Source organism: Notothenia rossii, assembly GCF_949606895.1.
Source record: "Notothenia rossii genome assembly, chromosome: 9".
NCBI classification, from domain to species: domain Eukaryota; kingdom Metazoa; phylum Chordata; class Actinopteri; order Perciformes; family Nototheniidae; genus Notothenia; species Notothenia rossii.
The window spans coordinates 55,958,998-55,970,716 of NC_136907.1; the positions used below are offsets into that span (position 1 = coordinate 55,958,998).

The window sequence follows — 11,719 nt, forward strand, 5'->3', positions numbered from 1 at the left end:
AAAATGATCGCTCAGAGGAGAGGATTTCTCATTTCTCTAAACGCCTGCTGCTTCCCCTCCTCTCTCCTCCGCTCGCATCTCCTGTGGGTGGGACAAAGACACGAGGATAGGAGTCGAAGAGGGGAAATTAGATAAATGAGAAGCTTTTATATCACGGAAGTAAACAAAGGAGTCCAATGGGGGTGTTTCAGGCAGGGGGGGAATGAGTGGGAGAACTTTGCAGACCATTTACAAAACCCCAAAAAGCATAACAGGGCCCTTTTAAGTACTACTCCACATGTGTAAACTAACAAAAAGGAGAGAGGTCAGTGAAACATTCCATTCATTGCATTTGTAATGTAAAAGATAAAAATAACGGGGAGGGTGATTTTTATAATCCCTTTTGTCAGTAAGGCTAGGGTTGATGCAAAGAAGGCGAGAGAGTCTTGCAAACGATTCCATGCGATGAGATTTTTCAGTGTTGGATCTCTGCACTTGTCTGTGTCTGCAGTGAATACGTCAGTGTTTCTGAATCCAGCATGTAAGTCTGCAGTCTGTTTGTGGCAGCTGTGTGCACAAAGCGAAGCTCCTCTTCATCCAAATCCTGCAGCAGCAGCAGAACTGCATCGAGAGTGTGTGTCTGAAAAATAAAACTAAAGTTATAAGGGAGATAGTTTGTCGCTTTTTAATTCTAGAAAGCATTGTTCAGGTGAGAAGTTTACCCTTTTCAATGTCAGTTTGTTTTCTCGGGTGGATGGAGAAGACAGGGAGGGGAACTTGTCTCTGGAGAGGAGTTTCATTCCCAGCTCTTCTCTGATTTTGCTGAAAAAGATGAGAAATGTGTTTTTCTCTATGTCGACAGCACTTTGACAGATTTATGATTTTATTTATTTGTGGTATCAATCCAAAAGGCTTACTTTGTCTCCTCCATGTTATAGTTGAGCGGGTCATTCTCTGTCTCTGCCTCTGGATGTCCGTTGGTTGAAAGCTGGTTTTGGACACTTCCTGGAGGCGTGTTGACTTCTTCACCCTCCACGAGAGCAAGTGCAATCTCATCCTCTGTCACCACTGCAAACACACACACTGATGATTCATCCAACCCTCACCTTGTCTTCAAAGTCAAACCTTAGTGTTACAGATTTTGCTCCAGTCAATAGCTCTAACGTTTCTTTTGTTATTGTCAGTGCAAATAATTCTAACAAAAGGCCCACACAAACCTTGGTTGTCGAGCTTCTGGAGGCGAGGCAGGCAGCGCAGCACTGTGAGGCGGTATTGGCTGGAGTCAGCTCCACAACAGGGGTTCTCTGCCAACCACAGCACCCTGAGGCGCGTCAGTGGGCGCATATGGGAGAGCTCAGAAAGGGAGGGGATGCTGTTCCTCCTCAGGTAGAGCTCACACAGAGACAGGCAGCCAGCCAGAGGAGAGAGGGACGAGATGCTGTTGACACTACGGAGAGGGAGAAAAAGAGAAGACGTCACAGACAGGATTCACTGATCATCTCAAGATACTGTGCAGATGTAACAAATAATATTGTGTCAGTGACGTGTGTGAATGTGTCAGAAAGAGACACAGCAAAGACTAAAAAGACCAACCTAAGTGTCAGCACCTCAATGTTAGCTATTTGAGAGAAGATGGAAATCTGGGAAGATAGAGCATAAGGGTACACTATTATAGCAATACTTGCATATCATTTTAACTTAACACTTACTTAATAATAAATATACCTAGCACAGTCATGTAAGCATTAATAGTATTACAATGCTAAACCAGAATATCATATCAATACTCACATCAGTCAGGTTGCATCCCCTGCAAAAACAAAATGCAGTGTGACGTTACTACAAATGCGACGTATACAAAATAAGCTGGATTTGTCGACCATACGCCTCTAACGTTTACCAAAAAGCTACAAAAACGACTTACGTCAACTATTATTTTCAAATGACGACACTCACCAGCAGTTCAGTTTCTTCACGCTCTCCAAGTCGGAGGCCTTAGCCTTCGCGAGAACTTGTTTCCGTGTTAGCTTCATAGCATAAGAACTGACTTTGCCTTTAAGAAAGAATATTTGAAATGCACTAAATGTTCACAAGAAACAAATGCCGCATTATGACAGGCTAAGTCGACAAACATTTCAACACAGCAGCAAAGGAGCAAGGATGTTGTTTCACCCCATGAGTGCGCGTGCGCGTATCCACCGACGCGTCCATAGTTACAGTCATTTCCGTCATTATATTTATATAATATTATCCGAGCTGGTGGATAAATGTATTATTATTTGTTGTTATAAGTATACAATAATAAAATAACTTATTTGAAAAAAGGACCGGCGTATTTTATACGTTTCATAAAAGTAGTTTTGTTTTCATGTCGGAGCCTCTGCATTCTTTGGAAACTCTAAGTCCCACAATGCAACGTAAACGAGTGGGTAAATCGCGCCTGCGCCGTGAGCAATCCCTCTTTGGACCTACGTCTCCACTGAAACGATGGTGAGCCGAAAATGTCCCCTTGCTAATCCGTGTCAATCTACCAATTCCTGAGCTAATAATGATTGAATCACATATTTGAAGGCTTCACAATGTTCTTGTTTGTTATACCTGCCCGTTATTTGTGGCGATTTGGGGATTATTTCTCCAGCAAATACGATGTTTTCATGTTCCAGTGAGACAGAAATGGCTGCCACCATTGCTACTCACTGAGACCATGTACCGGGTGGGCTAGGCATATTAGCATTAATATTATATTCCTTGCTTACCTGGAAGACCCTCAGGTTTAAAATGAAAGCAAACGTAAATGCTTTTTTTCTAGAGGGTTGTAGTCTCCAAACCTGTATACACTTGTTGAATTGGTGTAGCTTAGCTCGTTGGATAGCTAGGTTAACGGAAGCTAGGCTAGCTGGTTACACCACTGCTAACACAGCAGCCTGATTCTACAAGTTTCACGACTTAATGGTGTAAACTCATTTTAAAAAGCTGCAGTGATGTGACATGTGGTCGTCCTCTGTAAATTCTGCTGTAAGAAAATGTAATCCTTAGAACTAGACTGGCTTTTTGTGTAAGCATAACTAGAATATTGTGCAAAAACTTTTCCCCTTTTAGTAACAGTTGCTGCCTAAGAGTTTGGTGGCAGTATCGGCTAAATATATCAGAGGGAGTTCTGCTTCTACAGCTGCATTATTATTGCATATTTTGAACATTGTATTTTTTAATGTTGTTCACAGGCCAAGCGTACCAAGAAGGTGGGGATCGTGGGTAAATATGGCACGCGTTATGGCGCGTCGCTGAGGAAGATGGTTAAGAAAATTGAAATCTCCCAGCACGCAAAATACACCTGCTCTTTCTGTGGCAAGGTAAGGTCAACTATAAAATCCAAAAACTGCTCCAACTAACTTGTGATCTTATTCAGGTTCATTTAAAGTGTATATATTAATGTAACGAAACACTGTTAAAACCTCAAGCATATGTAAAACATTTTTATATTTCAATATTGTGTATTTGTTGACAAGATACCACTTTTAAATGTATTTTGACAGACCAAGATGAAGAGGAGGGCCGTTGGCATCTGGCACTGTGGGTCCTGCAGGAAGACCGTGGCTGGAGGCGCCTGGACATACAAGTAGGTTTCTTTTTACTATTTCATATTGAGAATTAATGTTTTAGGGCGGCATCTTCGGCTGTTGCTAAGCCTGATTCCCCTATCAACAATTCTATTTTAGCCACCGGGATGATGTTGTTCCACTTGCTGCAACTATTTGACAGTAAATGAGTAAAACATAGAAGAACTGTATGAAAAGGAAGCAGCCATACAGGTTTCTCCTGGAGCTGAGTGTCACATAATGTTTGACAAACTTGCTCTGTACAATACTCAAATGTAATGAGATACATGTGAAATGGAATAACTAAGGAATTGAGTCAGACCTTTCAGACCAAACATTTATAACATTTTTAAAAATCACAATGATTTGTATTCCCCCCCCCCTGTTTTTTAAGAAACGTAAATTGTAAGATATTTCAGGGACATTTGACTTTTTAGAGAAAAGCTTCCGCTGTTCAAATTTTAATTGGACGGGGAACTGCCAATCTGTGAGTGAACGAGATGTTAATCGATGTGTCAAGGGGTGATGTTACATTTCCTAACTTGATATGGTAGCAGCCTTTCCCAGACTACAATAGGAAAGATGATTGGATTGCTTTGCCAATTACCATCAAAACCTTAAATCATCTTCATTGCATTGAGCATTGTCGCTGAACCACAAAGCAAGCAATCTTTCAAATGAAGAATCTTTGGGATTGTGGACAGCTACGTGCTGATGTAAGGGGTTTTCAGGAATGTTTTCCAATATACTGTTAATAAGGTTGTTCTACAGACCAGGCAGACAGGCTATGGGTAGACTTCATAAGAAGAAGAAAGGGTTGCAGTGTTTTTTATATTGCCAAAGGAAAAGTGTTTTTATATTGAAAAACTAATGCAACAAAGGCAAGATCACCTAATGGAGTTTTTATGTGAAAGTTATTTTTTTTTTAAAGGACCTTCATGAATGCGGCAACAAGTTTTTTTCTTTACTTTTTTTAGAGAGGTAAGCTCCTGTTGAAGCAAGGGACAGCAATTGGATAGACAAGGTTTAAATAATTGAATTATAATGCATACACAATGAATAAGTATTAATGTTGTTTTTTGTCTTTGCAGCACAACTTCAGCTGTCACAGTCAAGTCTGCGATCAGGAGGCTGAAGGAGTTGAAAGACCAGTAAACCTTGGGACTTTTTCTATTGTTTAACCCACACTGGACATGGCCACAACATCAACAAATAAATCTGTCTGGAGCGGAATTATTGTGTCTGTTTTTATAATGAAGCAGTCAAATCAAAACGTGTGTCGAAGTCGCACTAGAGATCAGGGTTCCAACATCAAAAGGTGTTCCAATGTTATAAGAAATGTGTATTTAATAGTGTCTTTCGGGCCTGCACTCTAATAACCTTTTTATACTTAATCTATCGCTCTGACACATTACCCTTTGCCTGTTTTAATCCACAGCGATTTTAAGGAAATATTGAGTACTGGAATAATTCCTGCTGTGAGAGTGCTTGAAAAAAATTACTGGTACTTTACAGTGATTCCCCACCATAGACTACTATATATGAGATTCCCATCAAGGGGTACTTCTGAAGTTGCCAGGGAAGTCCGTAGGAAGACTAGCGTAGCTCCACTAACTTATTTTTTTTAAATACTGATTTAATTACAAATGTATAGTTGGTAAGGTTTAAACCTTAATCTACATGAAGCCTTATGTTCAAAACCAGTTTGCAAGAGGGCACAGAAGTTCAACTGGTAGCCAAAAGTAATTACAATTTTAACGATTCAACTTTACACAAAGTAGTAGACCAAACTATTATATATGTCGAGATCAATTGTATTCGATCAATTCATCCACTTTAATCTCAAAGTAAAACATTGGGAGTCAAGGGCCTGTGAGTTCATCTGACGGGAACCTCAGCTGAAAACTGAACAATTGCTGTGCAGAATCCATCAGGGTGTACCATTTAAATAACTGGATTTTGTATCATGTACATTTTTCATATTTTAATGAAAAAACAACCCAATGGTCTGCCTACAAACTCATCTAAATATCAATTTACAGCTTTAGATTGGTACTAAACGGTTGGAATAATATTGGTTGGTAAGATTGATAGTAAATAAATCAAATTGAATATCCATGGCATATAAGTAACAAAGAAAAATATATACAGTTGAATATATAATATTCCACTAAGTTTCTGTTGTATTAACAAGGTCAATGCAGAACAATGTCAGTGTACTCCTAAAGAGGGCATCAATGTTAAACCGAACACAGCTGCTGTCCACCAGGGGGCGCTCGTCTTCCCCAGCAGCAACGTCAAGAAATAAACATGGCGGCGTCCAGTGTCTTCAGACCGGGCTTGTTCAACCACAAAGTTGCAATAGTAACGGGCGGCGGGACCGGGATCGGTAAAGCTATCTCTGAAGAGCTGCTGGAACTCGGTGAGTGATGTGGGGTGCTTGGGGAACAGAGTTTTACTTTCATAGAGCTGAGATTCAGAAGTGAACAGCGACTGACTGACAACAAGAGCCAAGTGAACTTCGACACAGATACAAGAAGCCATGTAGGCTACTGAATTCTTCAAAATGTTACTCAGTTTAAACCATAGACTGTATATATAAAGGTTTAAACACTGTGCAGGCAAACTGGTTACAGCTATCAAATGAAATTCTGAATGAAACAGGGACAATATACCCACATCTAATTCCAATGTGATGGGGTATAAAGGCAGTAAAAAATACGAGTTTATAAATAAATGCCACTCACTTACTGGAGTTACATTCAGTAAAATGGTGGTGGGTGTGTGGGTTAAAGTTTAGCTCCAAATAATCCATTAATGATTTCCAAGTTCTCTCAAAGTTAACGCCATGAAGAACTCAGAAACTCAAGGGATGTGTTTTGTTCATTTGAAAATACATTCTAAATCAAATATATTGCATGTGAACAGACTAGCTATAAACTTTTTTACCAAAACCCTAAAATACAATGTAATAATGAAGACACACAATGACATTTTGATTTGTATATACGTCAGTAATGTGACTAATTGGGTAAAGGCAAATAGAACAGTTTGAACAGGATTTCTGAAAATGACATGACTTTAATGCAGTCTCTAGGAAATACACTAATGCCATTTATAGATATCAAAGATCTAATACGATATTTTATCTCATATAATGTTATTGATATATAACCCAGCCCTCAGTCAGTACTGTAATCCTAGTTTTTGAAGCTGACTGTTGTCTTCAGGTTGCAATGTGGTCATCTCCAGTAGAAAGGTGGAGAGGTTGGAAGCAGCAGCTGAGGAGATGAGACAGAAGATCCCCGCCTCCAGCCCGGCGCGTGTCACTCCTCTGCAGTGTAACATCCGAAACGAAGATGAGGTGAGGGCCTGCACTCACCCTCAGGCTCACATGACTTCATGTTGTTGCTTTCAACAGCTGATTTTCTGTTTTCTTTTATGCCCAGGTGAAGGATCTTGTGTCGTCAGTGCTGAAGCGGTACGGTAGGATAGACTTCCTGGTGAACAATGGAGGAGGTCAGTTCAGCAGCCCGGCAGAACACATTTCGTCTAAAGGCTGGAAAGCTGTGATAGACACCAACCTGACGGGAACCTTCCACTGCTGCCAGCAGGGTAAAGATGCTAACACAACCTCAGTGTGTGTTTGATAAGCTAACACAGCCTCAGTGTGTGTTGGGTAAAGAGCTCAGTGTGACTTTTATGGTTCTGTCCACACAGTGTACGCCGCATGGATGAAACAGCATGGAGGGGTTATCGTCAACATCATAGCTGACATGTGGAAAGGCTTTCCGGGGATGGCGTAAGCAGCAGCACCGAACAACAAATGAATTCACACAATCATTTCCATTTAGTTAAAACAAAAAATTAATCAATGTTAATGAGTGCAATTCCAAATTGCAGTAAGCGCAATATTTGGTAAATACAAAATATGTGAAAATTATGAATGAAGCATTGTGGCTGCAGAGAGTTCCAGGCATTCAAACGCTATAATAAAATCCTCGTTTGATAAAGGTCCTCTTAAAATATCACACTATGTTCATTTTAATATATTTTACATTGATTCAGAAGATTAAAAGGCTCTACCGAAAGGTGATATGAAAATCTTCAGTTTCTGGCTCCTTCTACAGTGCAAAAAACAGAGTAATTAAGACATTCAAATAAATAAAAATAGTGCAAGAAGATATAAAAATGAAATATTTAGAGGGAAGAAGTAAACTATATGCATGTAAAATAGATTAAGACAGAATAAAAACCAATGTAAAATGAAATACTGTACAGTGGAATACAATACTGCATATTGTAACGATATATAAGTTAACTGTAAACAGATGCATGAGAACTTTTCCTAAGTGATCATTTGAATTTCCTCATATATCTGAAATAAATCACAGTGCAAAGTTAGTCAAACTAATTAGTTATTTCTTCTGTATTGTGAGTTCCTAATCCTAAATCTTAAATTAAATTAAATTCATGATACCCTCAATTAGGTATTTTCCTTGCGTCTTAATCCCTCCCTCTGGGCCCGTATGATGCAAGAAAACCATGCGTGGAGAGGGAAAAGAGAATGTTTAATAAGAAAACATTAGGAGGATTTTGGTTCGTTTTATTGTTCAGATCTACAATAAACACAGATTTTGAACTATATGGTAAAATCAGAAACAAAAAAAACGTTACATGGGATTGATGCATTTGACTGTAATATATCATATCAGTCAGATCAGGAAGGCTGCTCTCGTGTATCCTTAGCATCGATACTCAGAGATCTCTGCTTGCTCCCCAATCCTTGATTTCTTACCAGAACCACTCTGGTTCAACCAATAATCAAGGAGCAAGACTTTGTATGATGTACTTACTGAATCTCCTCTCACTTACAGCCACACAGGGGCAGCGAGGGCAGCAGTGGACAACCTGACAAAGAGTCTGGCCATCGAGTGGGCAGCTTCAGGAGTCAGGGTCAACTCTGTCGCACCTGTAAGTACAGATCACGAGTAAACACAGGATAAGTGATGAAGGGGTTTAATTTGTAATTAAAAAGCTGTGCTTTTCTCTGTTTGCAGGGCACAATCTTTTCCAAAACTGCAATGGAAAACTACAAGGATCTTGGACCAAGTCTCTTTAAGATGTCTGTTCCATTTAGCCCCGCAAAAAGGCTAGGGGTACCAGAAGAGGTATAACCATCATTCTGCCTTCCAGCTTTAAAATAAACATTCATTTACATGTCATTTGTTAGACGCTTTTATCAAAAGCGACTTACATACATTCAGTACTGTGGACAATCCCCACAGGAGCAATTTGGGGTGAAGTGTCTAGCCCAGGGACACAACGACATGCTGACTGCAGTGGGACTCGAATTTGCTACCCCCTGATTCCAAGTCCAGCACACTACCCACTGAGCCACAAACTAAACTATCAGAAATCCTTTATTTGTTCCAAAGTGGGCAAATTTAAAGTGTTACAACAGCAAAGGGGCAGTGTATATTGAAAGCAAAAATAATAAAAGTAGGCTAACAGATTAAAGAAAAGTCTTGGCTATATCTAATGTTTTTTTGTACTTGTTTCTTTGTTCAGATCTCATCAGCAGTCTGCTTCCTGCTCTCTCCTGGGGCCTCCTACATCTCTGGAGACACTCTGAGGGTTGATGCAGGACAGAGTCTGTACCACTCCATGTGGGAGATACCGAGTACGTATCAACACTACGGTTTATACTTTATACCTCACAGGTCACAGCACACTATTTTGTATTCTAAATTATTGTCTTTTTATGTTTCTTTCTCCAGACCACAGTGCATGGCCTGAAGCTCCAGAGGGGGAGAACCAGGAGGCTCTGAAGGAACTACTCAACCCCAAAAGCAAGCTCTAATTGTCTGAGCCCAATGTATAAACATACCACCATGGACAGAGAGCTGATGGGTACCACAAGCAATGGGAAGAAACAAGACACCATAGTGGCCCGGGACTAAGATAGTGTGATTTATTATAACAAATTCTGTACATAATTGTATTTAATAATAGATATACAAGTGTCTGATTGTTTTTTTGGTAATGAGTTGTGACAGAGCACTATATAAAAAATGTTCAGTGCCTTTGTAAGTTGGTAATTAACGGTGCTATTTGACAAAATTGCATTATTTGCAAATGGAGACAAAAGACAGAAGCAACGATGGAAAATTACAATAATGTTTTAAATATATGTGCTGAGGCTGTTCGTCTTTGATATAGTTATGAAATACAGACTTTATATGTAAATGTAACATGTTTCCTTTATTTGTCCAATATTTAAGGGAAAACTGAAAATTAAACCTAGTACTGTAAAATAAATAAAAATATTTGAATCATATAAAGTGTTTATTTGGATAAAAAAAAATTGCCCTTGATAGTTGAATTGGATAGAAAGTAAAAATAATAATGTATATTAGAAATAAAGTATTTGCTTTTCCAATGACAAAATAGCTTGTCTTACAATGTATTATATATTACAACAATAAATAAAGGTACAGCTCTAATTGTAAAGGTGCAAGACGCTTTGTTTTTTGGCCCAGCGTGCTTTGCTGTAATATTGGCGTTAAACCACTTTAGATTAGTAACAATTAATCCAGGAGCTGTTCATTAGACATTACGTTTTAGTCAAGTGTATATTTTATAAACATTTTCTGAGGGATTCCTTTTTTCTTAGATATAGATATTTTTGGTTCACTCCAACACAGTAGGTGGCGGTAATGTACTGTATCCCTGGTGTCTCCCTGCGATAAAACGCTGAAGAAGAAGAACACTTAGTCCTGCTACAGAGGTCACAACAAACCACTCAGGTACAGTGTTATGCTTTTTAATTAATATGTTACATTTCTGAAGCATCTTTTGTTGCTTTTTCACTGTGGCTGACAACGGTATCTTAACATAAATTAAGCTGTAGATAATGCCTCATAGAGCAAATGCTGCAATTGTATGGATGTAGCTAGACAAGTTAGCTGACGTAAGCACGTTAGCTAACGAAATGCTAGCTGAGGAAACGCTGTGTACTTTCATTAAACAACGATTTTTTTCCTATTCATTATGTACACATCTTTGCTTTAGTAAGACACTTAACTTGTATGACACTGTTTATAAAGAAAGCTAGTCATGAATAAAGTAGGGCATGTTTCAAATGTTCATTAAAGCTTAACATCATTGAGCTTTGACAGGTTCAGTTTTTGCAGGTGCTGCGACCAGATTGTTAATTGATTATTTACGAACAGTAAAAATTCAACAACATTTAAATCACTGCCAGAAATTGCTTCACAGCTAGTTTACATCCATTATTGCAAAGATTAAAACATCAACATTACATAATGATAATGACTGCCTAAACCGAGTGTTATAAAGTTTGATTTATGTGCCAACTTGCGTCCTGAGAATCTTACAAAAGCTTAAACAGGTATTGAGCCAGTGTAATGTCGTCATTACAAGCAAACGTTTTAATGCCATTTAAACATGGTTGAAACCTGGTCCCACATGTACATTTCTAGACGTAAACAGACATGGAAACCAAAGAGTTAGCAGTTTTCACTTCTACATAAGCGGAAACATGTTTGAGCCTGTTTTTGTCCTTTACAGGCTTGTTTCTGACAACACATTTCTAAAATAAAAGCCAATAATAATATGAGAGGTTCAAGTTACCTATGGGTGATTACATATTAACATGTATCTGTTTTCAGAATGGGAGGTGACCACGGGCACAACAAGCTGGTCCTGCCAGACTGGCGGCAGTGGAAGGTAGAGGGGACCCCACTGGAGATCGTACAGAGGAGGCTGGCTTCCAGGGGCCTCAAGGATCCATGGGCACGGTCAGTGTTTCTACCAAAAGTAAATATAGCTGTCTCCCATTTAATGAATCTGATTACTGACTATCCTTTCTTTAACTGTCCCTGTAGCAACGAGGCTTGGAGATACACTGGGGGCTTCGCTCGTACTGTCACTCTGCCTGAAGTGCTTCTGAAAGGATTCAAGTGGGGCTTTGCCGCCTTCGCTGTTGCTCTGGCTGTAGAGTACACCTTCTTCCCACCAAAGAAGGGCGGACACTAACGCTCGACCCCAGAGTCTAATAATCTGTATTTTCTGTTCATTAAATGTTTTCTGATCCCTCCATGGCTTCCCTTATTCTACCT

The 11,719-nt window shown here is 39.3% G+C and overlaps 4 protein-coding genes across 4 annotated transcripts; 3 read left to right on the top strand and 1 right to left on the bottom strand.

The window, feature by feature from the left end:
• Positions 1–227: 227 nt before the first annotated feature.
• Positions 228–2,185, bottom strand: cfap410 (cilia and flagella associated protein 410). The gene is made up of 7 exons (XM_079650819.1): positions 1,936–2,185; positions 1,771–1,789; positions 1,573–1,619; positions 1,197–1,426; positions 897–1,047; positions 702–801; positions 228–619 (listed from the first exon to the last, which is right to left on the bottom strand). The coding sequence occupies exons 1-7, from the start codon at positions 2,010–2,012 to the stop codon at positions 455–457; spliced, it is 789 nt and encodes a 262-aa protein (XP_079506945.1). The 5' UTR covers positions 2,013–2,185; the 3' UTR covers positions 228–454.
• A 133-nt stretch (positions 2,186–2,318) lies between these two features.
• rpl37a (ribosomal protein L37a) lies at positions 2,319–4,808 on the top strand. Its single transcript, XM_079650823.1, has 4 exons — positions 2,319–2,469; positions 3,201–3,329; positions 3,513–3,595; positions 4,667–4,808. The coding sequence occupies exons 1-4, from the start codon at positions 2,467–2,469 to the stop codon at positions 4,728–4,730; spliced, it is 279 nt and encodes a 92-aa protein (XP_079506949.1). The 5' UTR covers positions 2,319–2,466; the 3' UTR covers positions 4,731–4,808.
• Positions 4,809–5,847: 1,039 nt separating this feature from the next.
• pecr (peroxisomal trans-2-enoyl-CoA reductase) lies at positions 5,848–9,829 on the top strand. Its single transcript, XM_079650818.1, has 8 exons — positions 5,848–5,997; positions 6,806–6,939; positions 7,025–7,190; positions 7,296–7,377; positions 8,453–8,549; positions 8,636–8,746; positions 9,147–9,258; positions 9,356–9,829. The coding sequence occupies exons 1-8, from the start codon at positions 5,886–5,888 to the stop codon at positions 9,436–9,438; spliced, it is 897 nt and encodes a 298-aa protein (XP_079506944.1). The 5' UTR covers positions 5,848–5,885; the 3' UTR covers positions 9,439–9,829.
• A 405-nt stretch (positions 9,830–10,234) lies between these two features.
• Positions 10,235–11,697, top strand: ndufb3 (NADH:ubiquinone oxidoreductase subunit B3). The gene is made up of 3 exons (XM_079650824.1): positions 10,235–10,384; positions 11,270–11,398; positions 11,486–11,697. Exons 2-3 carry the CDS (start codon positions 11,271–11,273, stop codon positions 11,634–11,636), a joined length of 279 nt encoding a protein of 92 aa, XP_079506950.1. The 5' UTR covers positions 10,235–10,384; position 11,270; the 3' UTR covers positions 11,637–11,697.
• The last annotated feature ends 22 nt before the right edge of the window (positions 11,698–11,719 follow it).

Excerpts from the sequence above, each read along its gene's own strand:
- cfap410 (XM_079650819.1), bottom strand. The coding sequence starts at position 2,012 with ATGAAGCTAACACGGAAACAAGTTCTCGCGAAGGCTAAGGCCTCCGAC. Across the intron at positions 1,048-1,196 it reads CCAGAAGCTCGACAACCAAG|TGGTGACAGAGGATGAGATT; the intron begins GTTTGTGTGGGC and ends GTGTGTTTGCAG. Across the intron at positions 620-701 it reads ACAAACTGACATTGAAAAGG|ACACACACTCTCGATGCAGT; the intron begins GTAAACTTCTCA and ends TTTATTTTTCAG.
- rpl37a (XM_079650823.1), top strand. Across the intron at positions 3,330-3,512 it reads CCTGCTCTTTCTGTGGCAAG|ACCAAGATGAAGAGGAGGGC; the intron begins GTAAGGTCAACT and ends GTATTTTGACAG. Across the intron at positions 3,596-4,666 it reads GGAGGCGCCTGGACATACAA|CACAACTTCAGCTGTCACAG; the intron begins GTAGGTTTCTTT and ends TTGTCTTTGCAG.
- pecr (XM_079650818.1), top strand. The coding sequence starts at position 5,886 with ATGGCGGCGTCCAGTGTCTTCAGACCGGGCTTGTTCAACCACAAAGTT. Across the intron at positions 7,378-8,452 it reads AAAGGCTTTCCGGGGATGGC|CCACACAGGGGCAGCGAGGG; the intron begins GTAAGCAGCAGC and ends TCTCACTTACAG. Across the intron at positions 9,259-9,355 it reads CTCCATGTGGGAGATACCGA|ACCACAGTGCATGGCCTGAA; the intron begins GTACGTATCAAC and ends TTCTTTCTCCAG.
- ndufb3 (XM_079650824.1), top strand. The coding sequence starts at position 11,271 with ATGGGAGGTGACCACGGGCACAACAAGCTGGTCCTGCCAGACTGGCGG. Across the intron at positions 11,399-11,485 it reads CTCAAGGATCCATGGGCACG|CAACGAGGCTTGGAGATACA; the intron begins GTCAGTGTTTCT and ends CTGTCCCTGTAG.